The 27,615-nt window shown below is 47.3% G+C and overlaps 1 protein-coding gene across 1 annotated transcript in view; it reads left to right on the forward strand.

Moving 5' to 3' along the window:
* NPY (neuropeptide Y) overlaps positions 1-3,053 on the forward strand; it is a 46,867-nt gene extending 43,814 nt beyond the window's left edge. Inside the window, exon 4 of the mRNA XM_073676551.1 lies at positions 2,874-3,053. Coding sequence (XP_073532652.1) covers positions 2,874-2,898 — 25 coding nt within the window. The 3' untranslated portion in view covers positions 2,899-3,053. The remainder of the gene's footprint in view (positions 1-2,873) is intronic.
* The last annotated feature ends 24,562 nt before the right edge of the window (positions 3,054-27,615 follow it).

Genomic DNA, 27,615 nt, shown 5'->3' on the forward strand with positions numbered 1-27,615 from the left:
GAGCTGGGGCAGGCACGCGGTTTCCCGGCTCGAGGTAGAGACGTCCCCTTTACCTGCCTCCGTCCGTTCAGCTCCCTTCTCGGCGCCGTCTCCTGCCTTCATTCCTCCTGCGCCATCCTCAGAGGCGGTCTGTCTCCTCGTCTCGGGCGGCGTGCTCCGCTGACGGGTTCCGGTCTGCTGGGCCATCTCTCGGCTCCACTCCGCCAACGTCTCTCGCTGCACCCGGGCCATCCTCCGTGCGAGGCCCTCCAGCGTGGTCTGTGCACACTCCCGGTCTCGGGGGAGCTGTGTTAGGATCTCCAGCAGGCCTTCTGGAGTGGCGACCTGCAACAGGCTCCTGACCACTGGGTCGGTGCTGCCTGACTCTCCCTCCATCTCCGGGTAGGCTCTCTCTGGACTCTCTTCCAGATGTCTCGTCTCCGGGTGCACTCTCTCCAGACTGCTCCAGGCGACACCCATCTTTGCTCTCTTGTTCTGTCTCCGCCCACATCGAGGGTAGTCCCGGGGCAACTTTGTGATTGTCAGTTCCAGGGGCAGTTCTCTTACGCTGATGGACACTTCCAGCATCACAGTCTCTGTTGGTGGGCGCGGTTTCCGCTTTTGGCGCCATTCTTCGACCTGGCCCACGATGGGAGGTGGCCTTTTGCCACCCTCTGGCACGCCCATAATGGCGTCCGCTCCCCCAAGGCGGGAAATTTTCGGAAATGGCGGGAATCGTCTCCCAGTGGCGGGAAACTCCATGGATGGCGGGAAAAATCTGCAAATGGCGGACAACCGGCGGGAAACGACCTGTGATGGGGTCCGTTGGCGGGGACCCTCCGGAACCGGCGGGAGACTTCTTTTTAAGGTAACGGTGAACTTCTCTTCAGGCACGCAGTACCCGGTTGTTGCGGGCACGTAATCCTGCCGACTACGCCAAAAGTTGACGCGCCCCCTGGGCCAGTGTTGTTGGGGATACCCGGAGCCGGATCAGATGGGGGTTGTAGTCTCCGAGTGGCTGTGACCCGGTCCGTGCCCAGGGTGTCAAGCTCAGTGTGTGGCAGTCCTTATGATGTTACTAGATGTTCTTTTGTGTCGACTACGCCACCCGTTGATTTGCGGTCAATACGGCCGCCGCTGCAGCAGGGTCCACTGAGGCTGATGATGTGAGTGCAGCTTAGGTAGTATAACCCCCAACGGGAGGGGTATAGCCTCAGGGGGTCAGCCGTGGAGGATGGTGGTTGTGAAGGTGCAGCAAGGAGACTCAGAGGCATAAAATGCAGTTCCAGGGTTTTACTTACTGGTGTTGCTCGGGTCACTGTGTACAGCAGTGACCACCCAAGCCGTGCTGCGTCCACCAGGTCCTGGACTCGGTCAACTCCCAGGCAACTCCGGAGTGTGGTCCTGAGCTCCTTTCTGTCTCTCCCTTCTTCTGGCCGTTCCCACCAGGGATCCACCTAAGTCCGGCTCCCTCGGGCCTCTTGTTGGTCAAGCCTCCTCTGGGCTCCCTGACCCTATTCTTGGTCTGCCTTCCGGGTGGATTTAGTGGGTGATCGTGGCAGATCCTGCCCACGACCTCCGGTTCCTGGCTAAGGTGTGCTGTAGCCTCTGCCAGCTTGGGATCCGGTACCCTGTTGCCGACCCTTCACCCTATTAGCTCTCTTATGGGCTCTTGGGGTCCCCTCTGCGCCTCTGGGTCTCTCTCTCTTCTCCTCTGCTCTGCTTCTCAGGCTCTCAGACAGACTGTCTGACTGACTGACTGTGGCTGACTGACTGACCCTGATCTAAGATGGTTCCCACCTTATATACTTCCTCTATGTGTGAGCTCAGGTGACCAGCACCCAATGAGCTCCTAGCTTTACCCAGGCTGCTCCCCCTATCTGCCCCTACACTACTGGGATGTTCCACCCCCCTCCCACTCCAGCCAGGAACAGACACTGTTGTACCTGCACATTTCTCTAGTGGGAGTACCATCGGTCTGTTCCCCGGAAATGGGATGTGTGTAGTGCATGCAGCCTACTAGCTCAGTTCCACACTCCATCCTTACCCGGGAGTGGAATATCACACCTCTGGGTTGAGGTGCAATACCCCTGTAGCAGCCGAATCCTCAGGGTGCTACAGAGGCATGATTCATCAAAGCTTCTAAGCCAGAATTCTTTTGCAACTTTTGGCATTCTCACGTTATTTTCTCTTAGCTATGTCAAAGTGAGAGAAGCTGGGGCGAAGCGTGGGAGTGGCAACCCCCACTTGTCAACTTCATGGCGAGCTACTGGAGTAAGATTTGTGGCGAGATGCAGATGCAGGCACATGTCACTTTCAGATGCGCCTCTTAATTAATCAGGAGTGTCTGACACCCACATGCACCCTCATCAAGACTGGTGTGAAATCGGGACCTTAGTCTTTATTTACTAAGAGATGCACATCTGTTATACAGTATCTCTGTTGCTGCCTAGGCAGCAGCACAGCAGAATGCTCTGCATAGGCCACAGTGCTCAGTATAATCATTATACTGAGCACTTTTTCATCTTAGTTGCTGCTTATGCAGAGCACAGCAGCCAATGTCATAGTAATTTTATTGTTTCTATTCTTAAGCTCTGTAACGGTACTGCAGCTGTCGTCCTGGATTATATTGACCGGGTGGGGGGGGGTGAGAAAAATGATCTGCCTCAATTGAATTTTTGTGCCATGAACAACTGTCCCTGTGTGCCCCTAGCACCAAATCTCTGGGGGCACATGCACTGCTCTCCTGTGCTATGCTTTTAAATCAGTCCAAAACTTATTTTAAAAAGACATCAAGGTAGTTCCCGAATTTTGACTCACCTTGCATTGAATTAATGGTATAACATAATTCAATTTAGCAATAAAAAATGTAATTCTGTTTTTGTATGTTTCAGGTTTGAAGACCCTCCTATGTGGTGATGAAAATGGAACCCCATCATCACTCTTTTTCAAAGTTTTTGATTCACATTTCATTGCTATATGACAAATCAGACTTTTATCAACCCTCCAAAAATAAGACCAATGCATGCAGACATTTGCTGAATTCTGTAGAATTGTTTTATTCCTCCACTACATTTGTATAAAGATATCTATTGTTGAAATAAAGAATTTGTGCTCTGAAAGTGCAACAAAGAAATTAGAAAGACCTATCTCGTGTGTGCTGATGCAGAGAAAATACATCAAAGGGATGCTTGCTGTAACACCTGTAACACTTCTGGCAGTGAAAAGGTTAAATGAATCTACAGATGTGATCAAATATCATCCATTTCAGTCCACTTATGTAACATCAATGACTGGATTTCCTCCATCATGTGTATCTTTTCTGTGGAACAAAGTAAGATACTGTATGTGAATGGTAATTATGTTGAACAATTTAGCAAAATAAAAACCTTTAAAACCCTTTTCAAAAACTGCCTTAAACTAAAGTGCTTAATATGTGTAAGAGCCTCTGAAATGAGATTAGGCTGGAAAGTCAGCAAATTTGCTTTCTAAGTACTTTATTTTTTACTAATATTTGTCTTTGAAATTTCCTGCAAATTATTGCTCTTTACTTCGAATTTGAAAAATATTAATATTGTTCATATATATATATATATATATATATATATATATGTGTGTATGCGTATATATATATACATTACAGACCAAAAGTTTGGACACACCTTCTCATTTAAAGATTTTTCTGTATTTTCATGACTTTGAAAATTGTACATTCACACTGAAGGCATCAAAACTATGAATTAACACATGTGGAATTATATACTTAGCAAAAAAGTGTGAAACAACTGAAAATATGTCTTGTATTCTAGGTTCTTCAAAGTAGCCATCTTTTGCTTTGATGACTGCTTTGCACACTCTTGGCATTCTCTTGATGAGCTTCAAGAGGTAGTCACCGGAAATGGTTTTCACTTCACAGGTGTGCCCTGTCAGGTTTAATAAGTGGGATTTCTTGCCTTATAAATGGGGTTGAGACCATCAGTTGTGTTGTTCAGAAGTCAGGTGAATACACAGCTGATAGTCCTACTGAATAGACTGTTAGAATTTGTATTATGGCAAGAAAAAAGCAGCTAAGTAAAGAAAAATGAGTGACCATCATTACTTTAAGAAATGAAGGTCAGTCCGAAAAATTGGGAAAACTTTTAAAGGGTCCCCAAGTGCAGTTGCAAAAACCATCAATCGCTACAAAGAAACTGTCTCACATGAGGGCCTCCCCAGGAAAGGAAGACCAAGAGTCACCTCTGCTTCTGAGGATAAGTTTATCCGAGTCACCAGCCTCAGAAATCTCAGGTTAACAGCAGCACAGATTAGAGACCAGGTCAATGCCACACAGAGTTCTAGCAGCAGATACATCTCTACAACAACTATTAAGAGGAGACTTTGTGCAGAAGGCCTTCATGGTAAAATAGCTGCTAGGAAACCACTGCTAAGGACAGGCAACAAGCAGAAGAGACTTGTTTGAGCTAAAGAACACAAGGAATGGCATTAGACCAGTGGATATCTGTGCTTTGGTCTGATGAGTCCAAATTTGACATCTTTGGTTCCAACCAACTCTACTTGGCTGGTTCCCACCGTGAAGCATGGAGGAGGAGGTGTGATGGTGTGGGGGTGCTTTGCTGGTGACACTGTTGGGGATTTATTCAAAATTGAAGGCATACTGAACCAGCATGGCTACCACACCATCTTGCAGCGGCATGCTATTCCATCCGGTTTGCGTTTAGTTGGACTGTAATTTATTTTTCAACAGGACAATGACCCCAAACACACCTCCAGGCTGTATAATGGCTATTTGACCAAGAAGGAGAGTGATGGGGTGCTGCGCCAGATGACCTGGCCTCCACAGTCACCAGACCTGAACCCAATCGAGATGGTTTGGGGTGAGCTGGACCGCAGAGTGAAGGCAAAAGGGCCAACAAGTGCTAAGCATCTCTGGGAACTCCTTCAAGATTGTTGGAAGACCATTTCCGGTGACTACCTCTTGAAGCTCATCAAAAGAATGCCAAGAGTGTGCAAAGCAGTCATCAAAGCAAAAGGTGGCTACTTCGAAGAACCTAGAATATAACACATATTTTCAGTTGTTTCACACTTTTTTGTTATGTATATAATTCCACATGTGTTAATTCATAGTTTTGATGCCTTCAGTGTGAATGTACAATTTTCAAAGTCATGAAAATACAGAAAAATCTTTAAATGAGAGGGTGGGTCCAAACTTTTGGTCTGTACTATATATATATATATATATATATATATATATATATATATATATATATATATATACAGTCATGGACAAAAGTGTTGGCACCCTTGAAATTGTTTCAGAAAAAAAAAAGTATTTCTCCCGGAAAATTATTGCAATTACACATGTTTTGTTATACACATGTCTATTCCCTTTGTGTGTATTGGAACATCACGAAAAAGCAGAGAAAAAAAGGCAAATTGGACATGTCAGTGTCAAAGCGAACTGTCCTTCAAAATTTTAATGAAATGAAACGCTATGGCAGGAGACCCTGGAGGGCCCCACCGCTGACAAAGAGACATAAAAAAGCTAGACTGAAGTTTGCCAAAATCCTTCTGGGAAAGCGTCTTGTGGTCAGATGAGACCAAGAGCGAGCTTTTTGGTAAAGCACATCATTCTACTGTTTACTGAAAACAGAATGAGGCCTACAAAGAAAAGAACACAGCACCTACAGCCAAATATGGTGGAGGTTCAAAGATGTTTTGGGGTTGTTTCACTGCCTCTGACACTGGGTGCCTTGACTGTGTGCAAGGCATCATGAAATCTGAAGATTACCAAAGGATTTTGGGTCGCAATGTAGTGCCCAGTGTCAGAAAGCTGGGTTTCCAACCCAGGTTATGGGTCTTACAGCAGGACAGTGACCCCAAACATACTTCAAGAAGTACCCAGAAATGGATGGAAACAAAGCGCTGGAGAGTTCTGAAGTGGCCAGCAATGAGTCCGGATCTAAATCCCATTGAACACCTGAGATCTTAAAATTGCTGTTGGGAGAAGGCACCTTCAAATATGAGGGACCTGGAGCAGTTTGCAAAAAGAGAGTGGTTCAAAATTCCGGTTGAGAGGTGTAAGAAACTTGTTGATGGTTATAAGAAGTGATTGATTGCAGTTATTTATTTCAAAGGTTGTGCAACCAAATATTAAGTTAATATTAACAATTTTGACTGGCCCACTATTGGGGTTTGAGGTAAAATTATGTCCAATTCGCCTTTTTTTCTCTGTTTTTTTATGTTGTTCCAATACACACAAAAGAAATAAACGTCTATAACAAAACATGTGGTATTGCAATAATTTTCTGGGAGAAATACTTTATTTTCTGAAACAATTTCAAGGATGCCAACACTTTTGGCCATGACTGTATGTACAACTGCTTCTCACTAAATTAGAATATCATCAAAAAGTTAATTTATTTCAGTTCTTCAATACAAAAAGTGAAACGCATATATTATATAGAGGCATTACAAACAGAGTGATCTATTTCAAGTGTTTATTTCTGATAATGTTGATGATTATGGCTTACAGTCAATGAAAACACAAAATTAGTTTTTTTCTTAAATCCACCATACGGCGCTCCAGAGATATGGACCTTTTCATTTAATGCTGATTTTTATGGTACTCCCTGTTGGCGTGTCTTTACTTTGCATTATTACCCTGTAAGCAACGCCCCCTTGTAGACACCATAAATCTAAAAAGATAGAAAAAAATCCCCGCATCTCTGGAACTTATGGTGGGTTTAAAAAAAGTGGATTACTGAAGAGAGCAGTAGGACAAAAAAAAGAGCAAAGTCTGGCCATTCTGACCTGGTGACAGATCCTCTTTAAATTATAGTTTAATTCATATCCTTCACTGATCTGGAAAATAGGGATCTGGAGTGCACTCATTGCATGGATCAGTTGTTGAGCTTGTACACCACTATTCCACTCATTGTCTAAAGCCCCCATACACAATAAATCACTGTCCTGAGTCCCCAATACACTGAAGTCCAATACAGGAGAACTCAGTTCATCCTGTGTTCCCTTATGTGAAAGCTGCTGCCATTCTCCTCTAGCAATTATAGATGAGCGTTGTTCTACTCGAACTGTTCTCCAATCTCAAATTCGAGCTGTTTTGGGCGGTGTTCGAGCCGTTCGGCGAACACGAACGATTTGAGAAAAATTTGGCTGTTCGAGGTTATGTTCGATAACTGTTCGTGCACCAAAATCATAACTGGATTTTTTCTCAGTAATGATGAAAATTAATGTTAATACGCAGTTTGAGTGTACAGCGGGGTGGGGGGAGGGGCAGGGGATGGATCTCTGCAGGAATAATGAAGATCTCCATTTTTTTTTCTCTTTCCCGCATTTGCAGTGGGGAGGTGCAATCTGTCAGCCTATCAGCAGCGCACACACGGAGCGAACTGCTGTTTTTCACACAAGCAAGGGCATGTGTCATTGGCAGTGTATGTCACATGTCCTTGCCCTATAAGACCAAGCCATTTTCCCCGTCGCCACCATTTTCTCACTGCTGCAGCTGCGTGTTAGACGGCACCGCTGTTGCTGTGTGCGCTATACCTTGTTAATTTCAAGCCAATTTTCGCACAAATCTACAGATAGCTTGGGAGTAGGGAATAGTTGTGATTGCAGTCCTTTTAAGGACTAGGTTACAGCATTTCCTACGACTTTTATCAGGGAGGTCTGTGCTCTTAAATAGATAGATTGTGGGAGTAAAGACTAATTGTAATTGCAGTCCTTTTCAGGACTAGGTTACATCAGTTCCTATCAGTTTTTGCCAGGCAGGTCTGTGCCAGTGCTGTGCAAGTTTTTTTCACAGCATTTGGCTGAATCTAGCAAAGCTAATCCTTTTTGGCCTATTGCAGAGTGTGTTAGTCAGTGGAGTAGCCTATCTGTGTTGCAAGATATACCACCTGTGTATAGAATACCAATTTTTTTACTGCACCTAGTGAAGTAAAATCTTTTGGGCATAGCATCATTCTATTAGTCCATCTATACTGACCTCCATCAGGTTGCAAACTGAATATATTTTTTTTCTGCATCTACCTCTGAAAAAATATTGGGCTTCTAGCTGTGTGTGGGACTTGTTCTATTAATCCATCTATACAGACCTCCATCAGGTTGCAAACTGAATATAATTTTTTTCTGCATCTAGCTCTGAAAAAATAGTTGGCCTTCTAGCAGTGTGTGGGACTTTCTCTATTAGTCCATCTATACTGACCTCCATCAGGTTGCAAATTAAAAATAATTTTTATCTGCATCTAGCTCTGAAAAAATATTTGGCCTTCTAGCAGTGTGTGGGACTTTCTCTATTAGTCCATCTATACTGACCTCCATCAGGTTGCAAATTAAAAATAATTTTTATCTGCATCTACCTCTGAAAAAATATTTGGGCTTCTAGCTGTGTGTGGGACTTGTTCTATTAGTCCATCTATACTGACCTCCATCAGGTTGCAAACTGAATATAATTTTTTTCTGCATCTAGCTCTGAAAAAATATTTGGCCTTCTAGTAGTGTGTGGGACTTTCTCTATTAGTCCATCTATACTGACCTCCATCAGGTTGCAAATTAAAAATAATTTTTATCTGCATCTAGCTCTGAAAAAATATTTGGCCTTCTAGCAGTGTGTGGGACTTTCTCTATTAGTCCATCTATACTGACCTCCATCAGGTTGCAAATTAAAAATAATTTTTATCTGCATCTACCTCTGAAAAAATATTTGGGCTTCTAGCTGTGTGTGGTACTTGTTCTATTAGTCCATCTATACTGACCTCCATCAGGTTGCAAACTGAATATAATTTTTTTCTGCATCTAGCTCTGAAAAAATATTTGGCCTTCTAGCAGTGTGTGGGACTTTCTCTATTAGTCCATCTATACTGACCTCCATCAGGTTGCAAATTAAAATAATTTTTATCTGCATTTAGCTCTGAAAAAATATTTGGCCTTCTAGCAGTGTGTGGGACTTTCTCTATTAGTCCATCTATACTGACCTCCATCAGGTTGCAAACTGAATATATTTTTTTTCTGCATCTACCTCTGAAAAAATATTTGGGCTTCTAGCTGTGTGTGGGACTTGTTCTATTAGTCCATCTATACTGACCTCCATCAGGTTGCAAATCGAATATAATTTTTTTCTCCATCTAACCCAGCCAATAGTTTTGGCCTAATACCACAGTTTGGCCACTCAGCTCTGCTCGGTTCCCATCCATTGTTTTTTTGTGCAAACAACTCCAGAGTTATGAATTAGTTAACCACCAAAATGAGTGGAAAAAGGCCTGCTGCTGGTGGAAAGGGGAATAGGCGTGTTGGGAAGGGGAAAAAAGGTTGTGTCCGTGGGGTAGGTGTTAAAGCAACAGTAACATCTGCAGAAGAAAGACCATCTTCCAGCCAAACTAAAATGTCTACTTCTTTTAGCGGACAATGTGATAAGATCCCTTTCTTACGGCCACGCCAATCGCTACAAATTCCAGATGAGGCACAAAAACAGCAGGTGCTTCAACGGATATCAAGTGCTCCTTTAAGTGGGCTCTCCTCCACATCAACTTCAACATCACAAATACTCCAGTCCTCAAAGGTGTCACCCCAATCGCACTTGCTTCCTCACAGCTCCCAAATCTCCAGCTGCCCGTCTGAGTATGAGGTAGAACAGATGGTTGAGTCTGCAGAGCTGTTTACTCATACTATAGCCTGGGAATCAGAGGTCGACTCCAGCGCTTCTGTGAATCCAGACGAGGAAATGATCTGCACTGATGCCCAGAATCTTTATGAGTCGGATCCAGGACCAGACGCAGAAGGTTCTGACCATAATGTAGACCCTCATTCCCAAACTGTAACTCCTGTTGGTGGAGACAATGAGGAAGACGATGATGAGACTCAAATACCTGATTGGAGCGACAACTTTAGTTTTTTGTCAGGGCAGGAACAGGTTGGCTCTGAGGACGACGGGTGTGATAACGCACAGGGTGATGATGATGAGGTTGGAGATCCCACTTACTGTCAACCCACAGTCAGCCAAGAGATGAGGTCAGCAGAAGAGGTGGAGGAAGATGCTAGTGACGACGAGGTCTGGTTGCGCCTTCCTGGACAGAGACGTAGTACTGGAAGCACGTCAACAACTGCATCCTCAAACACAACTCTGCCTCTCACCACAAGTCGTGGTGGCTCTTCAGGTCGCATGGGTGCTAAGCCTTGCATAGCCTGGGCATTTTTTCAGATCGATAAAGATGACCCAACTCGTGTTATCTGTAACGTTTGTCAGCAAAAGCTAAGTAGAGGCCAAAAAATACATAGTTTGAGTACTTCATGCATGAACCGGCACATGGACATGAAGTATAAGTTGCAGTGGGAAGCTCAGTGTGCTACAATGCGGCCTAGCCGGCCGGGCCAACCACCGTCTGCCATATCTTGTGCATCCGTGGCCTCTTCATCCTCTGTGACTGGGGGGACAGCAGTCACACCTGTTTTGGGGCGCAGACCTGCCACCTCTTTACCCGCAACAGCCAGCGTGATTGGCAGGTCATCATTTTCTTTGGAGGTGGTAACACCAGCTGGTGTTGAGCGCTGTCCGACATCGATAGCACCACCTTTGGATCAAGGCAACCTAACATGTCCGCCTGCATCTTCCTCACAGACCGGCAGTTTGCCGGGGACACCCTTATCAACCCCGTCTAAGCACAATAGCCAGCCCTCGGTCCCTCAGATGTGGACAAGTAAAAGACCATTTCCTCCTAGCCATGAGAAAGCTAAGAGGTTGAATTTCACCATCTGCAAGCTCTTGGCTACAGAAATGCTGCCTTTCCGCCTGGTGGACACAGAGGATTTTCAAGACCTTATGTCCGTCGCAGTGCCCCAGTACCAGATGCCCAGTCGGCACTACTTCTCAAAGAAAGGTGTGCCTGCGCTCCACCAGCATGTCGCACACAACATCACCGCTTCTTTGAGAAACTCTGTGTGTGACAGGGTGCATTTCACCACAGACACTTGGACGAGTAGGCATGGACAGGGGCGTTACATGTCGCTGACTGGGCACTGGGTAACTATGGTGACAGCAGGACAAGGGGCTGCTGTCCAAGTCTTGCCGTCCCCACGAGTTGTGCGTCAATCCTCTTTATGTCAAAGTTCCTCCACTGCTTCTGCCTCCTCAACCTCCTCTCGGTCTTCCACCTGCACCCAAAGCCTGTCTGGTCATGCCACAAGCTTTCTAACTGCGCAGAAGGGATCCTGCACACCTCCTTACTATGCTGGCAGTAGGGCTCAACGTCATCAGGCGGTTTTTACTTTGAAATGTCTGGGAAATGTGAGTCACACAGCTGAAGAGTTGTGGTCAGCTCTGGAGAACCAATTTCATGAATGGTTGTCTCCACTGGACCTGAAACCAGGGAAGGCCGTGTGCGACAATGCTGCAAACCTGGGTGCGGCCCTTCGCCGGGCAATGTCACACACGTGCCTTGTATGGCTCACGTGTTGAACCTGGTTGTCCAGCAATTTTTAGCCCACTATCCCAGACTAGATGGCCTTCTGCAGAGGGCACGGTCGCTGTGTGCTCACTTCCGCCGTTCGCATCCCGCAGCTCAGCGACTTACATCTCTACAGAAGTCGTTGGGCCTGCCACTTCACCGGCTAAAATGCGATGTGCCTACCCGGTGGAATTCAACTCTGCACATGTTGCAGCGACTGTGGCAGCACCGACAAGCCCTGGTGCAATACGTTCTGACGTATAGCCTGGGCCAACGAGATCCAGAGGTGGGGCAAATCACGCTGGAGGAGTGGTCTCAGATCAGGGACCTATGCACCCTTCTGCACAGTTTTGAAATGGCGACGAAGATGTTTAGTGCTGACGATGCCATTATCAGCATGACTATTCTGGTGATTTACATGCTGGAGCACATGTTAAACAGAATTCGGAGTCAGGTGGTGGCACAAGAGGAGGTGGAGGAAGTAGAGGAGGAGGAGTTGTATGCGGAAGGACTAACATCTGCAAGGTCCAGACGGTCGTCAGCACCAAGGCGGCAGGCATGTGAGGGTGGGGGAGATGGTTTTACCAGGGCGCATGGTAGCAGCCAAACTAGTGAGGAAGGTGCAGGAGCCCAGGAAGAAGTGGAGGACGAACTGATGGAAGACTCATCAGATGAGGGAGACCTTGATCACATTTCTGTTGTGCGAGGTTGGGGGGAGAGGACAGAGGAAGGAAGCATGATTGTTACCTCGCCACCAACACAACAGGGACTTGGTGCTCCTGGATGCGCAACACACATGACTGCCTTCTTGCTGCACTACCTGCAACATGACCCTCGAATTATGAGAATTAGAAATAATCCTGACTACTGGGTTGCCACACTGTTAGATCCCCGGTACAAAAATAAATTTGCCGAAATTATTCCTGCCATAGAAAGGGATGCACGCATGCAGGAGTATCAGCAGAGACTGTTGCAGAATCTTACATGTGCTTTTCCACAAAACACCAGTGGTGCACGTAGTGAATCTCACAGTTCCAACTTGCCAACCGTGGGACCGTCAAGTGTTCAGCACTCAAACCGTAACAGAACCACAGTATCTGCTGGTAACATCAGTTTTGCGGAATCATTTCACCACTTTTTTAGCCCATCCTTTGCAAGGCCACAGGAGACAAGAAGTCTGACACATAGTCAACGCCTAGAGACGATGGTACAGGAGTATCTCCAAGTAAACATTGAAGCCAGGACTGTGTCACTGGACCCTTGCTCTTTTTGGGCTTCCAATCTGGATAAATGGCCGGAGCTAGCCACTTACGCCTTGGAGATCTTGTCATGCCCCGCAGCCAGCGTTCTGTCTGAACGTGTGTTCAGCGCTGCTGGTGGTGTGCTGACAGATAAGCACGCGCGGCTCTCCACTGATAATGTAGACAGACTCAAGTTCATAAAGATGAACAAATCATGGATCCGAAACGATTTTTCTACCCCTGTGTCATCCTGGGGAGAGTAAAAGCTTGATGATTGGTTAAAATCACCCTACCAACCGTTTTAAGCTTTCAAATTACTAATCATGTTTATCTGTATCTTGGCTGGAAAATAATTTGGGCTTTGTAGCAGTGTGCAGCACTGATTCTATTAGGCCATCTATAATAAGCTCCACCAGATTTAAAATTACTAATCATGTTTATCTGTATCTTGGCTGGAAAATAATTTGGGCTTTGTAGCAGTGTGCAGCACTGATCCTATTAGGCCATCTATACTAAGCTACACCAGATTTAAAATTAATAATAATTTTTAGCTTCATCTAGCCCGGAAAATAATTTTGGGGCTCCGAGATGCGCAAGACACATAAGTGCCTTCTTGCTGCACTACCTGCAACATGACCCTCATATTGTCAGAATTCGAAGTAATCATGACTACTGGGTTGCCACACTCTTAGATCCCCCAAACTTTTCGATCAACCTTTTCATTTTAATAAAGACCAAAAAAATGGTCATTTTTGAAATTATAAGCATTAGCAGGTTATTAGAAACTGAAATCAAACAGTTTTCAACTCAAAACTTTATTCTAGGTGATGTTACATTTTCACATAGGACCCCTTGTTCGAAAGGAGCTTCTGAACTCTCTCGTCCATTGAATTTGTCAGGTTTTGGATGGTTTCTGCTTCAATTGCTTTGCATGAGGACAGAATACCCTCCCAGAGGTGTTGCTTAGATGTGAACTGCCTCCCGCCATCATAGACACTCCTTTTGATGATGCTCCAGAGGTTCTGAATGGGGTAGAGGTCAGGGGAGCATGGGGGTCACACCATAAGTTTGTCCCCTTTTATGCCCATATCAGCCAGAGATGCAGATGTTTTATGTGCAGCATGAGATGGTGCATTATCATGCAAAAAAATGATCTTGCTGTGAAATACACGGTTCTTCTTCTTGAACCATGGCAGGAAGTGCTGTTTGAGAAAATCCACATACATTATGGAGTTCATCTTTAGCGCCTTCAGGGATCCTAAAGGGGCCGACAATCTCTCTCCCCATGATTCCAGCCCAAAACATTACTCCACCTCCTCCTTGTTGGCGCTGTAGCCATGTTTGCGTGGGGTGTCCATCAACCAGCCATCCTCCACTCCATCCATCTGGACCATCGAGCGCTGCACGGCACTCATCCGTGAACAAAACAGTTTTGAAATCAGTCTTCATGTAATGTTTAGCCCACTGGAGCCGTTTCTGCTTGTGTGAAGTGGATAGAGGAGGTCGACAGGATGGCGTATGCACAGCTGCAAACCTCTGAAGGACCCTGCATCTTGTTGTTCGGGGGACGTTGGAGGCACCAGCAGCTTCAAAAACTTGTCTGCTGCTATGACAAGGCTTTTTTGCCGCTGCTCTTTTAACCTGACGTAATTGCCTGTAGGAAAGAGTCCTCAATTTGCCCTTATCAGCACGCACACGTGTGTACTGTGAATCAGCTACATACTTCTTGATTGCCAAGACACTTCATCCTGATCATCGCACAATGTTGATTGTAGTCATGCCTTGACCTAAACACTCCACAATTTGTTGCTTCTCAGCAGCCGACACATCCTTTTTCTTTCCCATTTTGGCAGAAAATGTAGGCTGCTTAATAATGTGAGACAGCCTTCTTAAGTAGTCTTGCCTTTCATTGGACACACCTGCCAAACTAATTAGCACAGGTGTCTGCAATTGCTTACAGTGATATAAAGAGCCCTGACACACATCACCATCAATGAGTTTAACTGACAAACAAACAAATTCTTCCCTTATCACTCCTAAACACTTTTTGCATAATAATTTGGAACACAGTGTACATGTGCTTTTCCACAAAACACCAGTGGTTCACGTAGTGAATCTTACAGTTCTAACTTGCCAACCGTGGTCTGTATGGAGTTGTTCAATAAAGGGCCCAAAATTAAGATAACATAGATGGGAGAGGTCTCTATGAATAGGAATTCCTAAGTATTTGATACCCTGTGAGGGCCAGGCAAAGGGAAAGTTGGACTGGATGGAATCCTATATGGATTTGGGGAGGGAGACATCGAGGGCCTCAGACTTCGCTGCATTGATTTTAAAATTTGACCATGTAACAAAGTGATCTATTTCAGCCATAACAGCATGGATGGATATATGTGATTGAGTGATATATACTAGGACATCATCAGCAAATAGAGAGCACTTGTACTCGGTGCCTCCCACCTCAATCCACCTAATATTGGGGTTATGGCGAATTGATGAGAGCAGGTGCTCCGTCACTAGGATGTATAAGAGAGGGGACAGAGGACATCCCTGCCTTGTCCCATTGGTGATTGTGAAAGGTGATGAAAATGTTCTGATGCACCCCCTGGGCCTTGGGACATCCGGAGCCGGACCCTTTTTGGTGGATGCTGGTGGTTGTAGTCTTCGTGGCGGCGACCCGGTTCCGTGGCTCAGGGTGGTCAAACCAGTGGCGGAACTATTTATGTGGTTTTGATGTTTAAATGTCCGACTACGCCACCCGTGGATTGCGGTCAGAGTGAACCGCCGCTGCAGGGCAGACCGCTGAGGCTGGTGTTGTGGGTGCAGCAGAGCGTAGCATAACTCCCCACGGGAGGAGTATAGCCTCAGGGCAGTGTATGCGGAGGATGGGGGTGATGGTGCAGGGCAGCAGCAGTAACGACACGGAGTCAGTGATGCAGTCCAGGGCCTTTACTCACAGTTCTTATTATCCAGACCACGTCTGCAGGTAATGGCTGCCCACGTCGTACTGTGCTCACCAGGTGAGGGGCTCAGACAACTCCCAGATAACTTTGGAGCGCTTCACAGGACCCCCTTTGTGTGTCCTTTGTCTGGCCTTTCTTACCAACCCTTCTGTCCGGCTGCCTCGGGCCTCCTCTTGGTAAACTTGGCGCCAGTTTCCCTGACCCTATGTGGTGCCTTCCTAGCGGGTGTAGCGAGGGGCTACGCCACATAAAATGTCAGAGCCTCCGGTTTCTAGCTGAGGGTCGTTTCCTGCCTCCACTAGTTTCGGGGACCGGTCTCCCCCTTTGGCCTGACCCCTCCACGCAGGTGGATTCGGGCGTGCGGTGGCGACTCACCCGTCCGCACCCCTGGGATCCCTTCATTCCTCGTTCCTGGAGCCTTCTCCGCTCCTCTTCCTTCCTTCTCCCTCTTCCAGGCCTGGGCCTCTGTTACTAGGCCCGCCTCCGGAGCAGAGCTCATGCAGAGCCCCTGCTCCCTACCACTTCTGCTCAGACTTCTCTGCACTGAACTAAGATGGTGCCCACCTTTTATACTCCCTTCTCAATGCACCCAGGAACTGCTTCCTCCCTGCTCCTGCACTACAGGGTTCCCCTTCCTCAGTGTTCCCTCCCCCCACTCCAGCCAGGGACAGGGACTGTCGTGCCCATCTCAGAGGCATATTGGTCGCCCTGCCCCACGGCAATGTGGTGTAATGCATGCAGGTGTCGGGTCCTGATCCACACTCCATCCTTACCTGAGAGTGAGATATCACACCTCTGGGTGAGGTGCAATACCTCTGTAGCAACCGAGCCCTCAGGGTGCTACAGTTCCATTTATCTTCAGCCTAGGTGACGTATTGTGATACAGGGCCGTGATTTTGGCTATAAAAGGGTCCCCTAGACCCCTACCCCAAGCTTTTTAAGAGAATCATATATGGCGTGCCAGGAGACTCTATGGAATGCTTTCTCAGCATCCAACGAGAGTATCTAATTACAAATTTTTAACTGCATCTAGCCCAGGAAATACTTTGTGCCTAGTAGCAGTGTCTGCTAGTCAGCGGATTATCCCGGCTGTTAAGCAAGCTACACCACCTGTAGTTTGGACACTTAATTTTTTCAAAGGAAATGCTTCGGGACCACGGGATACTCAGTGAAGAGCATCAGGAGGCACCCCAAGGCATAGGGGCTGGGACTGGCAGTAGGATGCCTTGCGGTGGACAGCTGAGCTCGATCCTTATAAAAGCTTTTTAACTGCAGCAGCTTTAGTGGACGCTACTGGAGCTGGAATTACGCGGCTGCTGGCATGAGACTTGCCCTCCAATAGATCCTTGTAAATGGATTTAAAGTGTATTCATTCAAATTAGAGAGACAATTTAAATTAAAAAGCTTAGAGCTGCCTCCACCACAGGGGGGCTCGCTCGACCCACCAGCGGACAGGCACCAGTATTGGGAGAGGGGGGCTGGCCGTCAGGGTTCACCGCGGCTATGGCACAAACCCGGCGACACGGAGGTGGCACGGGCAGAAGCGGACTGAACGTGTCGGCTTCTCACTTTTTGGATTTTAGAAGGGCATGACATGCCTATATTTGTGTCTCCCCCTCCTTTTACTCCTCCACCTCTTTTCTTTTCGCATGACTATATGTACTTGTCACTTTTCCATGTGTTAGTTGTGTCTTCTGAGCAGTTTGTCAGCTTTTGGACACCTTTGAAGGTGTTTTCTATGTGTTTCTATGTGTTTTTGTTTGCCTGCCATTGGTTTTAACGGTGTTCGAAGGTGTTCGACGAACAGTTCGGCGAACACACGGGTGTTCGACGAACCGAACCGAACTCGAACACTACGGGGGTGGCTCAACACTACTAGCAATGGCTTATCTCCTGGAGAACAAAAACATCGGATAATGGATATCCGACGTGCCGCATCCTTCTCTCCCCAACATCATCTATTGGGGGAGAGTCGGTACCCCCATACATATTAGTCTGCGAATCCTGCCAATATTGGTGTGCTCACTCAACATTAGTCAAATGTGTATGGGGGCCTTAAGAGACTGATAGAGATAGAAAAGTGTATTCTTGAAAAAAAAACAAAAAACAAATCCCATTACTTGTTGGGCCCCTGCGTGGCTCCATATTTTGAACCAATGGGATGTCTGCGCCTTTTCTTCAATATGTCTGTAAACAGTGTTGGAGGTCTGTAATTTTTTATATGTCTAGAAAAAAGAAAAAATCAAGTTGGCAACCCTGGTGTACAGGAGTGTACAGGACAGGACAACGACCAAAGATGCTGCTGACCTAAACTCTCACTCAAGCAGGAAGTTGGGAGGCTGCAGGCAAGGTGAGCTCCCACTTCCATTGTTGGGACAAACCCTTAAGGAGACATTATTGTTACAGTATATTAATAGATCACTTTTGGTACAAGTGTTACAGGCACGCCGCTAAGTTCAGATAGGGGTGAGACAGGTTACATGAATTCTTTGGAATCCTGGGGGAACCATTACTCAGGGCAACCATAGACCATGTGCTGCAGCTTCTCTCAGGCACACATGGGTATTGACCCTCAGGCACAGACACGTAGGATGTTTCACTTGCTGACCAGACACACTTGACAAGAATCCTCATAAATGGTAGAACAGTAGCATTTAATAAGAAGCCACACAGCCAGTGCAAGTTAAGTCTTATGAGAAACAGGTTCCAGTGACAAACAGTACAGTTTCCTTAGCAGCACAGCAGTTCACAGTCTTGCCAGTAGTACAGGACAGCACAGTTCTAATTCAAAGGCACATTTATGAACACAGCATTCTTTAAAGCACAGTGAGATGGAGGAGGGGGGGGTTTGCTGAGGGAGATGATCCCTGTGACACCATTTCTTCCAGTCCTTATCTTTCTGCCTGACAATACTCTGAACTGCTAGTTCAGGAACTCTACCTGACCTGTGCTTAGCTTCACTCCTGACTTGAATCATTTTCACTTGCAGGGGTGCTTCTGTGAGATACAGAACACACACACCACCTTTCTCTTCGGCTCCAGCCAGACAGTAAACAACTTCTCCACAATCCCTCTGGGGCTCTTCTAAAACACTCCCCTTCTCCTGTGACTGTGTTAACCCCTCTAGTTGATGGATGCTTCTGGAACACATCACTTCCTGTCTCATGTGCTTGTGTTACTTCTGATAGTTGCTGAATGCTTTTAATGCAACAGCACTACTTCTGCATGTCACACTCTTCCCTTCTTTTTGAATGTCGCCCTCGACATTCATCTTAATTGGTCAATCTGACCAATTCTGAGACAGTGGTGAAAGTTGAATAACTTTATATATTAGCATTGTGAAATTGATGTAACATTCATAAACATTGATAACAACCTAATCTTACGACCTTTTTCTTGTAGGATGCCTGTAAGAAATAAACAATTAACACAATTAAAACAATCAGCATCTCTTCAGCTGGAATTTTTTGTACATCTTCAACCAGCTCTCTCTTTATGCTTTAACAGTTTTTTGTTTCTACAAAGTCTTTTAAGGAAAATCAGAGCATGAAAACAAGTCTTTGCACCAGGCAACATCTTCCATACTGCCTCTTGGTGGTGAATACCACTCAAGTGGGCTTACCTGGTCTGCAGGCACAAATAACTGTTTCCAGTCGACAGTCTTTGGCACTTGACTTGGTTCATCAAGTGTCTCATACGTCAGCATCACGGGCCTCCTCACTTCTTGAGTTGACATCTTTCATGTGGGCCTCCTCTACTTCTCCTGAGTCGCTTGTTTCCGCACGGTCTGATAATTCCGTTCCTCCTCCACTCTATGACACGAGTCTCTACAGAAATAACAGTCTCAGAAGAGGAGAGAATAGACTAATATTACTGAAAGAAATATTATGTAAGAACTACTTACTGGATAAATAGAGGGAGGTCAAACGATCCAAAGTCAAGTCCAGGGAAATGGCGCAGTACAACAAGGAGAAGTCAGAGACGTAATTCACTACACAAGCCGGGGTCAGGAAAACCAGAAAGACAAGGCAGTACACAGGGAGCAGACAGAAGAGTAGTCAGATAACAGGCAAATGGTCAAAATCCAGGTAAGGGAAAATAGTCAGGCAGGGTCAGGCACAGAGCACAGAGAGATCAGTCCTACACAGGCAATAGCAAGTGTACAATTGACACTGAGTGAAGGAGCTAGCATGCTTAAGTAGCAGACTAATCAAGGGAAGTGAACACAGATGATTGCAGAACTGACCCAGCAAAACAAAAACAGACTGACAGCTTCCACACAATAGTACCAAAGCAGACCAGGAGACTGTGACACACTCCTCCTGAGTGTTGATCGGACTCTTCAGAGGCCGGTGTTCGATCATCAGATCTGAATTGAACTTCGTCTGTACTCCTTGGTATGAACTCTGGAGCCTCAGAACTTAGTTCACTCTCCTGAGGATGGTGCATCCCTCTCCTTGCCAGACTGAGAAATACAACGGTGTTCTTCTCCATCAGAACTTTCAAGGTCACTATCCACCTCCAGAGCTTCAGTCTGTGGTGGTCCCTTAGTTGATCTTGGACGATGTCGGTCTACTTCTGGGAAGTCTTGTTGTGGTGGGAGATAATCACAGGGTAGTAGTAAATTCAGATGGACTATTCTGATATTCTTGTACCCTGTTTCCAATCGGATTTCATACACTGGGCTGTCATCAGCTTTCCTCCTTATTGTAATGCACACGCCCGGGCTGAGTGGCGTGTGCGTATATATGTAGTGATTCCATTGGACCGTGCCGGAGAGTGAATGCCTGGAGGGGCGTAACTAAGTATCAACCCGATCCGACCAGGGTCGCACGACGGCATACGACGCCAGTGCACCAAGGAGGAACCGAACAGAGGGACCAGGTGCTACTCCAGGACAGACCCCGGACACGGCTGTTGACCCACACAGGGGAATACAGGAACAGGCAGGTTAGGCTGGCACACAGACTGCTGGGTATAGGCAGACACGGCTGGTATGCAGACTGGCGGATGCTGGTAAGCACGACTGGTATGCAGGCAGGGAGGTACTGGCAGGTACGACAGGTTGGAGCACCGAGTGGATAGGACCCAGTACAGACTGGGACTCAGGAACAGAACCGCAGATGCGGTGGAAAAACAGCAAAGTGAGGCCGCCCAGAGCGGCGAGCAAGAGCAGAACAAGACGAGACCGCCTGGAGCGGTGAGCGAAAGAAGAGCAGGACAAGGCCGCCTGGAGTGGTGAGCGAGAGAGGAGCAGGACGAGACTGACGAAGCAGCGAGAAAAGGGTCAGAGCAGAGCGAGACTGCCGGAGCAGCGAGCAAAGGGTCAGAGCAGAGCGAGACTGCCGGAGCAGCGAGCAAAGGGTCAGAGCAGAGCGAGACTGCCGGAGCAGCGAGCAAAGGGTCAGAGCAGAGCGAGACTACCGGAGCAGCGAGCAAAGGGTCAGAGCAGAGCGAGACTGCCAGAGCAGCGAGCAAAGGGTCAGAGCAGAGAGAGACTGCCGGAGCAGCGAGCAAAGGGTCAGAGCAGAGCGAGACTGCCGGAGCAGCGAGCAAAGGGTCAGAGCAGAGCGAGACTGCCGGAGCAGCGAGCAAAGGGTCAGAGCAGAGCGAGACTGCCGGAGCAGCGAGCAAAGGGTCAGAGCAGAGCGAGACTGCCGGAGCAGCGAGCAAAGGGTCAGAGCAGAGCGAGACTGCCAGAGCAGCGAGCAAAGGGTCAGAGCAGAGCGAGACTGCCGGAGCAGCGAGCAAAGGGTCAGAGCAGAGCGAGACTGCCGGAGCAGCGAGCAAAGGGTCAGAGCAGAGCGAGACTGCCGGAGCAGCGAGCAAAGGGTCAGAGCAGAGCGAGACTGCCAGAGCAGCGAGCAAAGGGTCTGAGCAGAGCGAGACTGCCGGAGCAGCGAGTAAAGGGTCAGAGCAGAGCGAGACTGCCAGAGCAGCGAGCAAAGGGTCAGAGCAGAGCGAGACTGCCGGAGCAGCGAGCAAAGGGTCAGGGCTCTGTTCACACGGAACAGACTGGAAGGGAGAGGCAGAACCAGGTACACACAAGATACTTGAAATGAAGTAGCGAGTGGACTCTAAACTCACAAATGGGGGAGTACAGGGACAACGAGTAGGAGTTAGGTATGGGATCAGATTCTGCAGGAAAAGGGAAGGTACGGACATAGAGAAAAACAGGTAACAGGCTAGGAGAGTATACAGACAAGAACAGACACAGCAGCAAGATACAGTAGCGGTTCTAGGTATGCGGCCCCTAGAAGGCGGAACGAACAGGCTAGGAGCGTGTTCAGACAGGAACAGGCAAGATACAGGAATGGGTCTAGGTATGTGGCCCCTAGAAGACGGAAAGAACAGGCTAGGAGCATGTTCACTCTGGCCTGGAAATACAGCCTCCAGGATAGGCAGAAGACAACAGGCTAGAAGATAGTTCAGACAGGACACAGTTCAGACACGGGAACGGATACCGCAAGGCAGGAAACATAGACAGGACCTGGCACATCAGTGACTAGAAGCCAACTGACAGAACACAATGCTCAGGCAGGGATTCCAGGAAGGAGCTGGGTTAAATGCCAGGTGACAGACAGCAATAGGCTGAGGATGCACAAGGGGTGTGCCTGCAGCAGCTACAAGAAGCAGGAAGTGATCGGGCACTGCCCTTAAGCAGCAGAAACAGAGGCAAGCAGACAGCATGGAGGGAAGCCAGGCTAGCGGACTGAACTGGAGATCAAGTGCGCGCTCTTGCACAGTGGGAGATGGACCACAATGCAAGGACGCCGCCAGGTATGTTACACTTATGACTACATACACCTTGTCTTCCCAGTACGAACAAAGTTTTCCTGGACTGCCTTTCTCATGTACGTTCTGGACTAGCACCCGGCTTCCCGGTGCCAATTCTGCTCCATTACATTTTCGATCATAGTATTCCTTACTCTTGCTCTGTCCTTGCGTAACCACTTTGGACGCTATGTTGTATGCCTCTGCCATCCGTTCTTTCCATTTTCGAACGTACTCTGGATACCGGAGTATTGAACTTGATATCGAGTGGCAGTTTTGGCGATCTTCCATACAATAGGAAAAAGGGTCAGTAACCCGTTGCATCGCTCTTTGTACAGTTATAGGCATGTACCACTTTGGAAAGGGAACTCTTCCAGTCTTTCTTCTCATCAGCTGTTAAAGTGCGCAACATCGACAGCAATGTCTGGTTAAAATGTTTCACTTGTCCATTACCCTCTGGGTGATAGGGAGTTGTGTAGGATCACTGAATTCTACAGTACTTTCCTAGCTTGGCAAAGAGCTGGTTCTCAAATTCTCTTCCTTGGTCATGGTGTAACCTCGTAGGGAACCCAAACCTCAAAGCAAAATCATTGAAGATCTTCTCTAATGCTTTCGACCCGATTTATTGGTGGTGGCATATGCTTGAGCAAATAGAATGAAATGGTCCATCACCACCGAGACGTATTCGTAACCACCCTTGCACATCTCGAGATGTAGAAAGTCTATTGAGACCATCTCAAACAGATACGTAGTTTGGATGTTGACCATAGGTGCCTGGGTTGATGTGTTGGGATGTTTATTTTTCAGACATCCACACTCCCTGGTCACGTACCTCTCAATATCTCTTTGCATGTACGGCCAGAAGAAATGTTCACGGATCAAGTTGGTTGTCCTTTCCACTCCCAGGTGTCCTATGTTTTCATGGAGTTCTTTGAAGACCAACCTAAGGAATACTCTGGGTAGTACCACCTGCCGGTTTTGTCCTCCTTTATGATACAGGATACCGTATTCACTGAGGTAGAGCTTCGTCCATTCTTTAATTAAAACAGCTACTGCTGGTGACTCATTGTCTCTCTCTCGTTTACTTGGAAACCGATTTTTGTCCCCATAAAGTAGTATTCTACCAATTATCTGATCTTCCCTTTGTGCTCTATGGATTTTCCCTTTTGGTAGTTGTTGAATAGACCGGGGGTGATGTTGTTCTCTCGCTTCTATGGTGGTGTCCACCGTCAACGGACACCACAATGGCGTGTCTTCCTCCTGATAAGCTTGGGTAGTGCTCTCAATTGCTTCCAGACTGACTACCTCCGAGCATTCTTGAATGAACTCCTCAGGCTCTAGTGGCATTCTTGACAATCCGCCAGTATCTGCATTGCATTTTCCTGGCCTGTACTTGATGCTGAAATTGAAGTCAGCTAGTTCAACGACCCATCTCTGACCCGTTTCACTCAGTTTGGCTGTAGTAAGGACATAGGTCAAAGGGTTGTTGTCAGTGTATACCTCAAACTCTTTGTTGTAGTAGAGATAATCTCTAAAACATTCATAGATAGCCCATTTCAATGCCAGGAACTCCAATTTTCCGGAATGTAGATGGTAATTCTTCTCGGCGTCTGTCAACGTTCTAGATCCGTAACCGATGACTCTCATTTTTCCATCTTGATGCTGATACAGGGCAGCTCCCAGTCCAACTTGAGAAGCGTCACAATGAAGAACAAATGGTAAATTGAAATCAGGATATCCCAAGATGGGTGGTTTTACCAGGTAGTCTACTAGTTTTTCCAATACCTCCTGGTGGTCTGCTGTCCAGAGAATGGGCTGTTGGGATGAAACAACGTTGTTTCTTTTAAGCCCTGGACTATCCACGTTCTTCTTTTTTCTCCATGGGTATTGTTGTCTCTGTCATCCCCAAGAGGAGGTATACTGGGGCCGCAATCCTGGAGAAGTTCCGAATGTAAGTACGATAGTAGGAGAGGAATCCTAATATCTGCTTCAACTCCCCGATGGTAGAGGGCCACTTGTCTTTTAAGGCCAGTACCGGAGCGATTTCTGCTGGATCCATGGTATATCCTTCTCTGGACACAATTTTCCCTAGAAATCGGATTTGTCTTTTGAACAGTTCACACTTTTTTGGGGTCAACTTAACTCCGTGTTGTTGATACCGTTGTAATACGGTCCTCACGTGTTCAACATGCTCCTGGAAGCTTTTGCTGTGTACCACATTGTCATCCAAGTACGGCTGGCAGATATTATCCCTCAATCCTTCTAAACATGTCTCCATGCTCCTCTGGAATACTGCTGGAGCTGAACTGAGCCCAAACGGTATGCGGATCCACTCATATAATCCCCACGGTGTGATGAATGCTGTCACGGGTCTACAAGACATTTCGACAAACCTTTGGTGGTATGCCTTACCCAGATCGAGAACAGAGAACCAGGTGCTTCCTGATAGGCTATCCAGCATATCATAGATCTTTGGCATCGGGTGTCGATCAGGTACTGACTTTTGGTTTAGTTACCGGTAATCACAACAGAGTCTCAACGTACCGTCCTTCTTCCTAACACAGACAATAGGAGAGGAATAAGATGACTTTGAGTTTTGGACCCAACCTCTGTTGATGAGATCTTGTAAATATTCTTACACTTCACGATGTAATGGTTTTGGCACAGACATGTAACTTCTGGTTACTCGGGTTGTGTCTTTCAAATTGATTTTCAAATGCGACGATGGAATACAGCCTATATCAGAGTCATCTTTGGAGAACGCATGACACTCTTCTCTCAGCATCTGTTTTACTACCGCTAGATTTTCAGCACACAAGAGTTCCAGGAGTACTGGGGTTGCGCAATTTCTTCCCTTGGGCAACTCCTGTTCCATGGTGGGAAGACTGAATTCACTGTAGGCCCCTGGGCTGGTCTTACACTGGCTGGATATACCGTTTTAATGGTTTCGATGTGACCTAACACAGTCTTTGGATCCAGTCTAATTTTGTGTTTTGTAGTATTCATCACCGGTACTGTCACTCAAGCAAACCCACCAGTCGGAATCGAAAGCACAATCTCACCTTGAAATAGGTCTTCTGGAAGTTCTGAGGAGTCTTTTAGCACGAACAGTCTTTTCTAGACTTTTCTTCCCATTTCTACCCAGACTCCAGGCCTGGCGTCAGCACCCGGCGCATCCGGGCAAGTGCGCCGGGTGCTGGGGCTCTATGGAACCAGGTGCTGGGGCCCTATGGAACCCATGAGCGGAGGAGAGCGGTGTCAGCGCCCGCTCCCCCCCACTTGCTCCCCCCCACTTGCTCAGGGCCCGGGCAGCCGGCACAATACTTACCCTCCCCGTGCCTCCGCAGCAGCTCCAGTCTCTTCCGCGTCCTCTGACAGTGACGTCTCAGGCCAGAGGGCGCGGTGACGTCTTTCCACCGTGCCCTCTCCTGAGCCGTCACAGCGCAGAGCAGGGAAGACGCCGGCAATGCTTGAGTTCAGTGCTGAGCAGTGGCAGCAGGTGAGGAGAAGTGAGGTGAGTATTTGATTTTTTTTGTTAATGCATGGAGGCATGGGGCATTATAAGGGAGGGGGTGACATCCTGCATGGGGCATTATATGGAGGGGAGTGACATCCTGCATAAGGCATTATATGGGGGGAGTGACATCCTGCATGGAGCATTAAAGGGGGGGGAGTGACATCTTGCATGGGGCATTATATGGGGGGGAGTGACATCCTGGATGGGGCAATAAAAAAGGGGGGGGAGTGACACCCTGCATGGGGCATTATAAGGAGGGGGTGACATCCTGCATGGGGCATTATAAGAGGGGAGACATCCTGCATGGGGCATTATAAGGGGGTGACATCCTGCCTGCATGGGGCATTATGTGGGGGGAACAGCATGCATAGAGCATTATGTGGGGGGAACAGCCTGCATGGGGCATTATGTGGGGGGGGGACAGCTTGTATGGGGCATTATGTGAGGGGGAATAGCTTGCATGGAGCATTATGTGGGGGGCACAGCCTGTATGGGGCGCTATATGGGGGGGTAACAGCCTGCATGGAGCTTTATGTGGGGCAAAGCCTGCATGGAGCGTTATATGGGAGCCAGTATTCTGTATGGAGCATTATATGGGGACCAGTATCCTGCATGGAGCATTTTATGGGGACCAGTATTCTGTATGGAGCAATTTGCCGGTTTCTGAGCTATTGTGGAACTTACAATAGATATCGCTCATGTAATGAAAGAAGTGAAATCTTTGACCTTGTACTATATATATATATATTTCTCTGCGGTATCTGTGCATTATGAGTCGTGGTATGTGTTAAAGGGGCCCACTGAGACTCTTTAGCCCAGGGCCCACAAAAGCCTGGAGCCGGCCCTGCCGGACTCCACACCTAACCCCCACGATTTGGTTTGCAGGGATGATGGTTGGGCGCAAGCCTACCTTGACTTCTTTTCGGTCCATTGTATTCTGTGCTTTCATTACTCTATGAATCATGTTTTCCGCCACGGCATTGGGTATGGCGAGCAATGTGGTGATTGTATCCACCACCAACGCCCCTGTCTTGTGTTTCGTGATGACCTCACAGATTACATTATTACCCAGGATAGGATCCTCTGCCACGTTCTGATCACTGGTCACGAGAAAAGGTACCAAAAGCTTCATGGTGTTGCTGTTCTTCGTGGCTCTGAGTTGGAAATTCACCCAGCCTATGAAAGGGATTTCAGTCTGGTTGACGGCTTTGCCGCGGAGTTCCACTGGTCCCAAGAGTTCTTTTAGTGACCGAAGGCAAGTGTGTGGCAGGTAGCGCCTTCTCCATTCTTTATTTAAAAAGCTCGCTTGGGCTCCTGTGTTCCACAGTGCTTTTACTAGAAGTCTATCAAGCTGGCACTTTATAAAGCACCTTTCACCGATTAGGCTGATGAGGCTATCTTTACTCACTGAGGAGAACATCGTTTGACCTCCGCAGTGGGCATTAAGTAACTGATGCCCCTGTCTCCCCTGCAGTAGATGGGAACACACTTGGGGATAGTACTGACGCAGCCGTTTTACCTCTTGCGCCGTTCTGGGGTTTGGTGATATTTGGATTTGCTTCTGGGGCCTCCTCCGTGTCGCAGTTACCATCACCCCACATTGGTAACCTCCTGTCTTTTAACCCAAACGACCGTGACCATTGGCATTCCTGGGCATAATGTCCTTCCTCACCACATCTTAGACA

The sequence above is a fragment of the Phyllobates terribilis genome, unplaced genomic scaffold (assembly GCF_046119375.1).
Source record: "Phyllobates terribilis strain yellow unplaced genomic scaffold, ASM4611937v1 Scaffold_4__5_contigs__length_816908805, whole genome shotgun sequence".
Classification (NCBI taxonomy): domain Eukaryota; kingdom Metazoa; phylum Chordata; class Amphibia; order Anura; family Dendrobatidae; genus Phyllobates; species Phyllobates terribilis.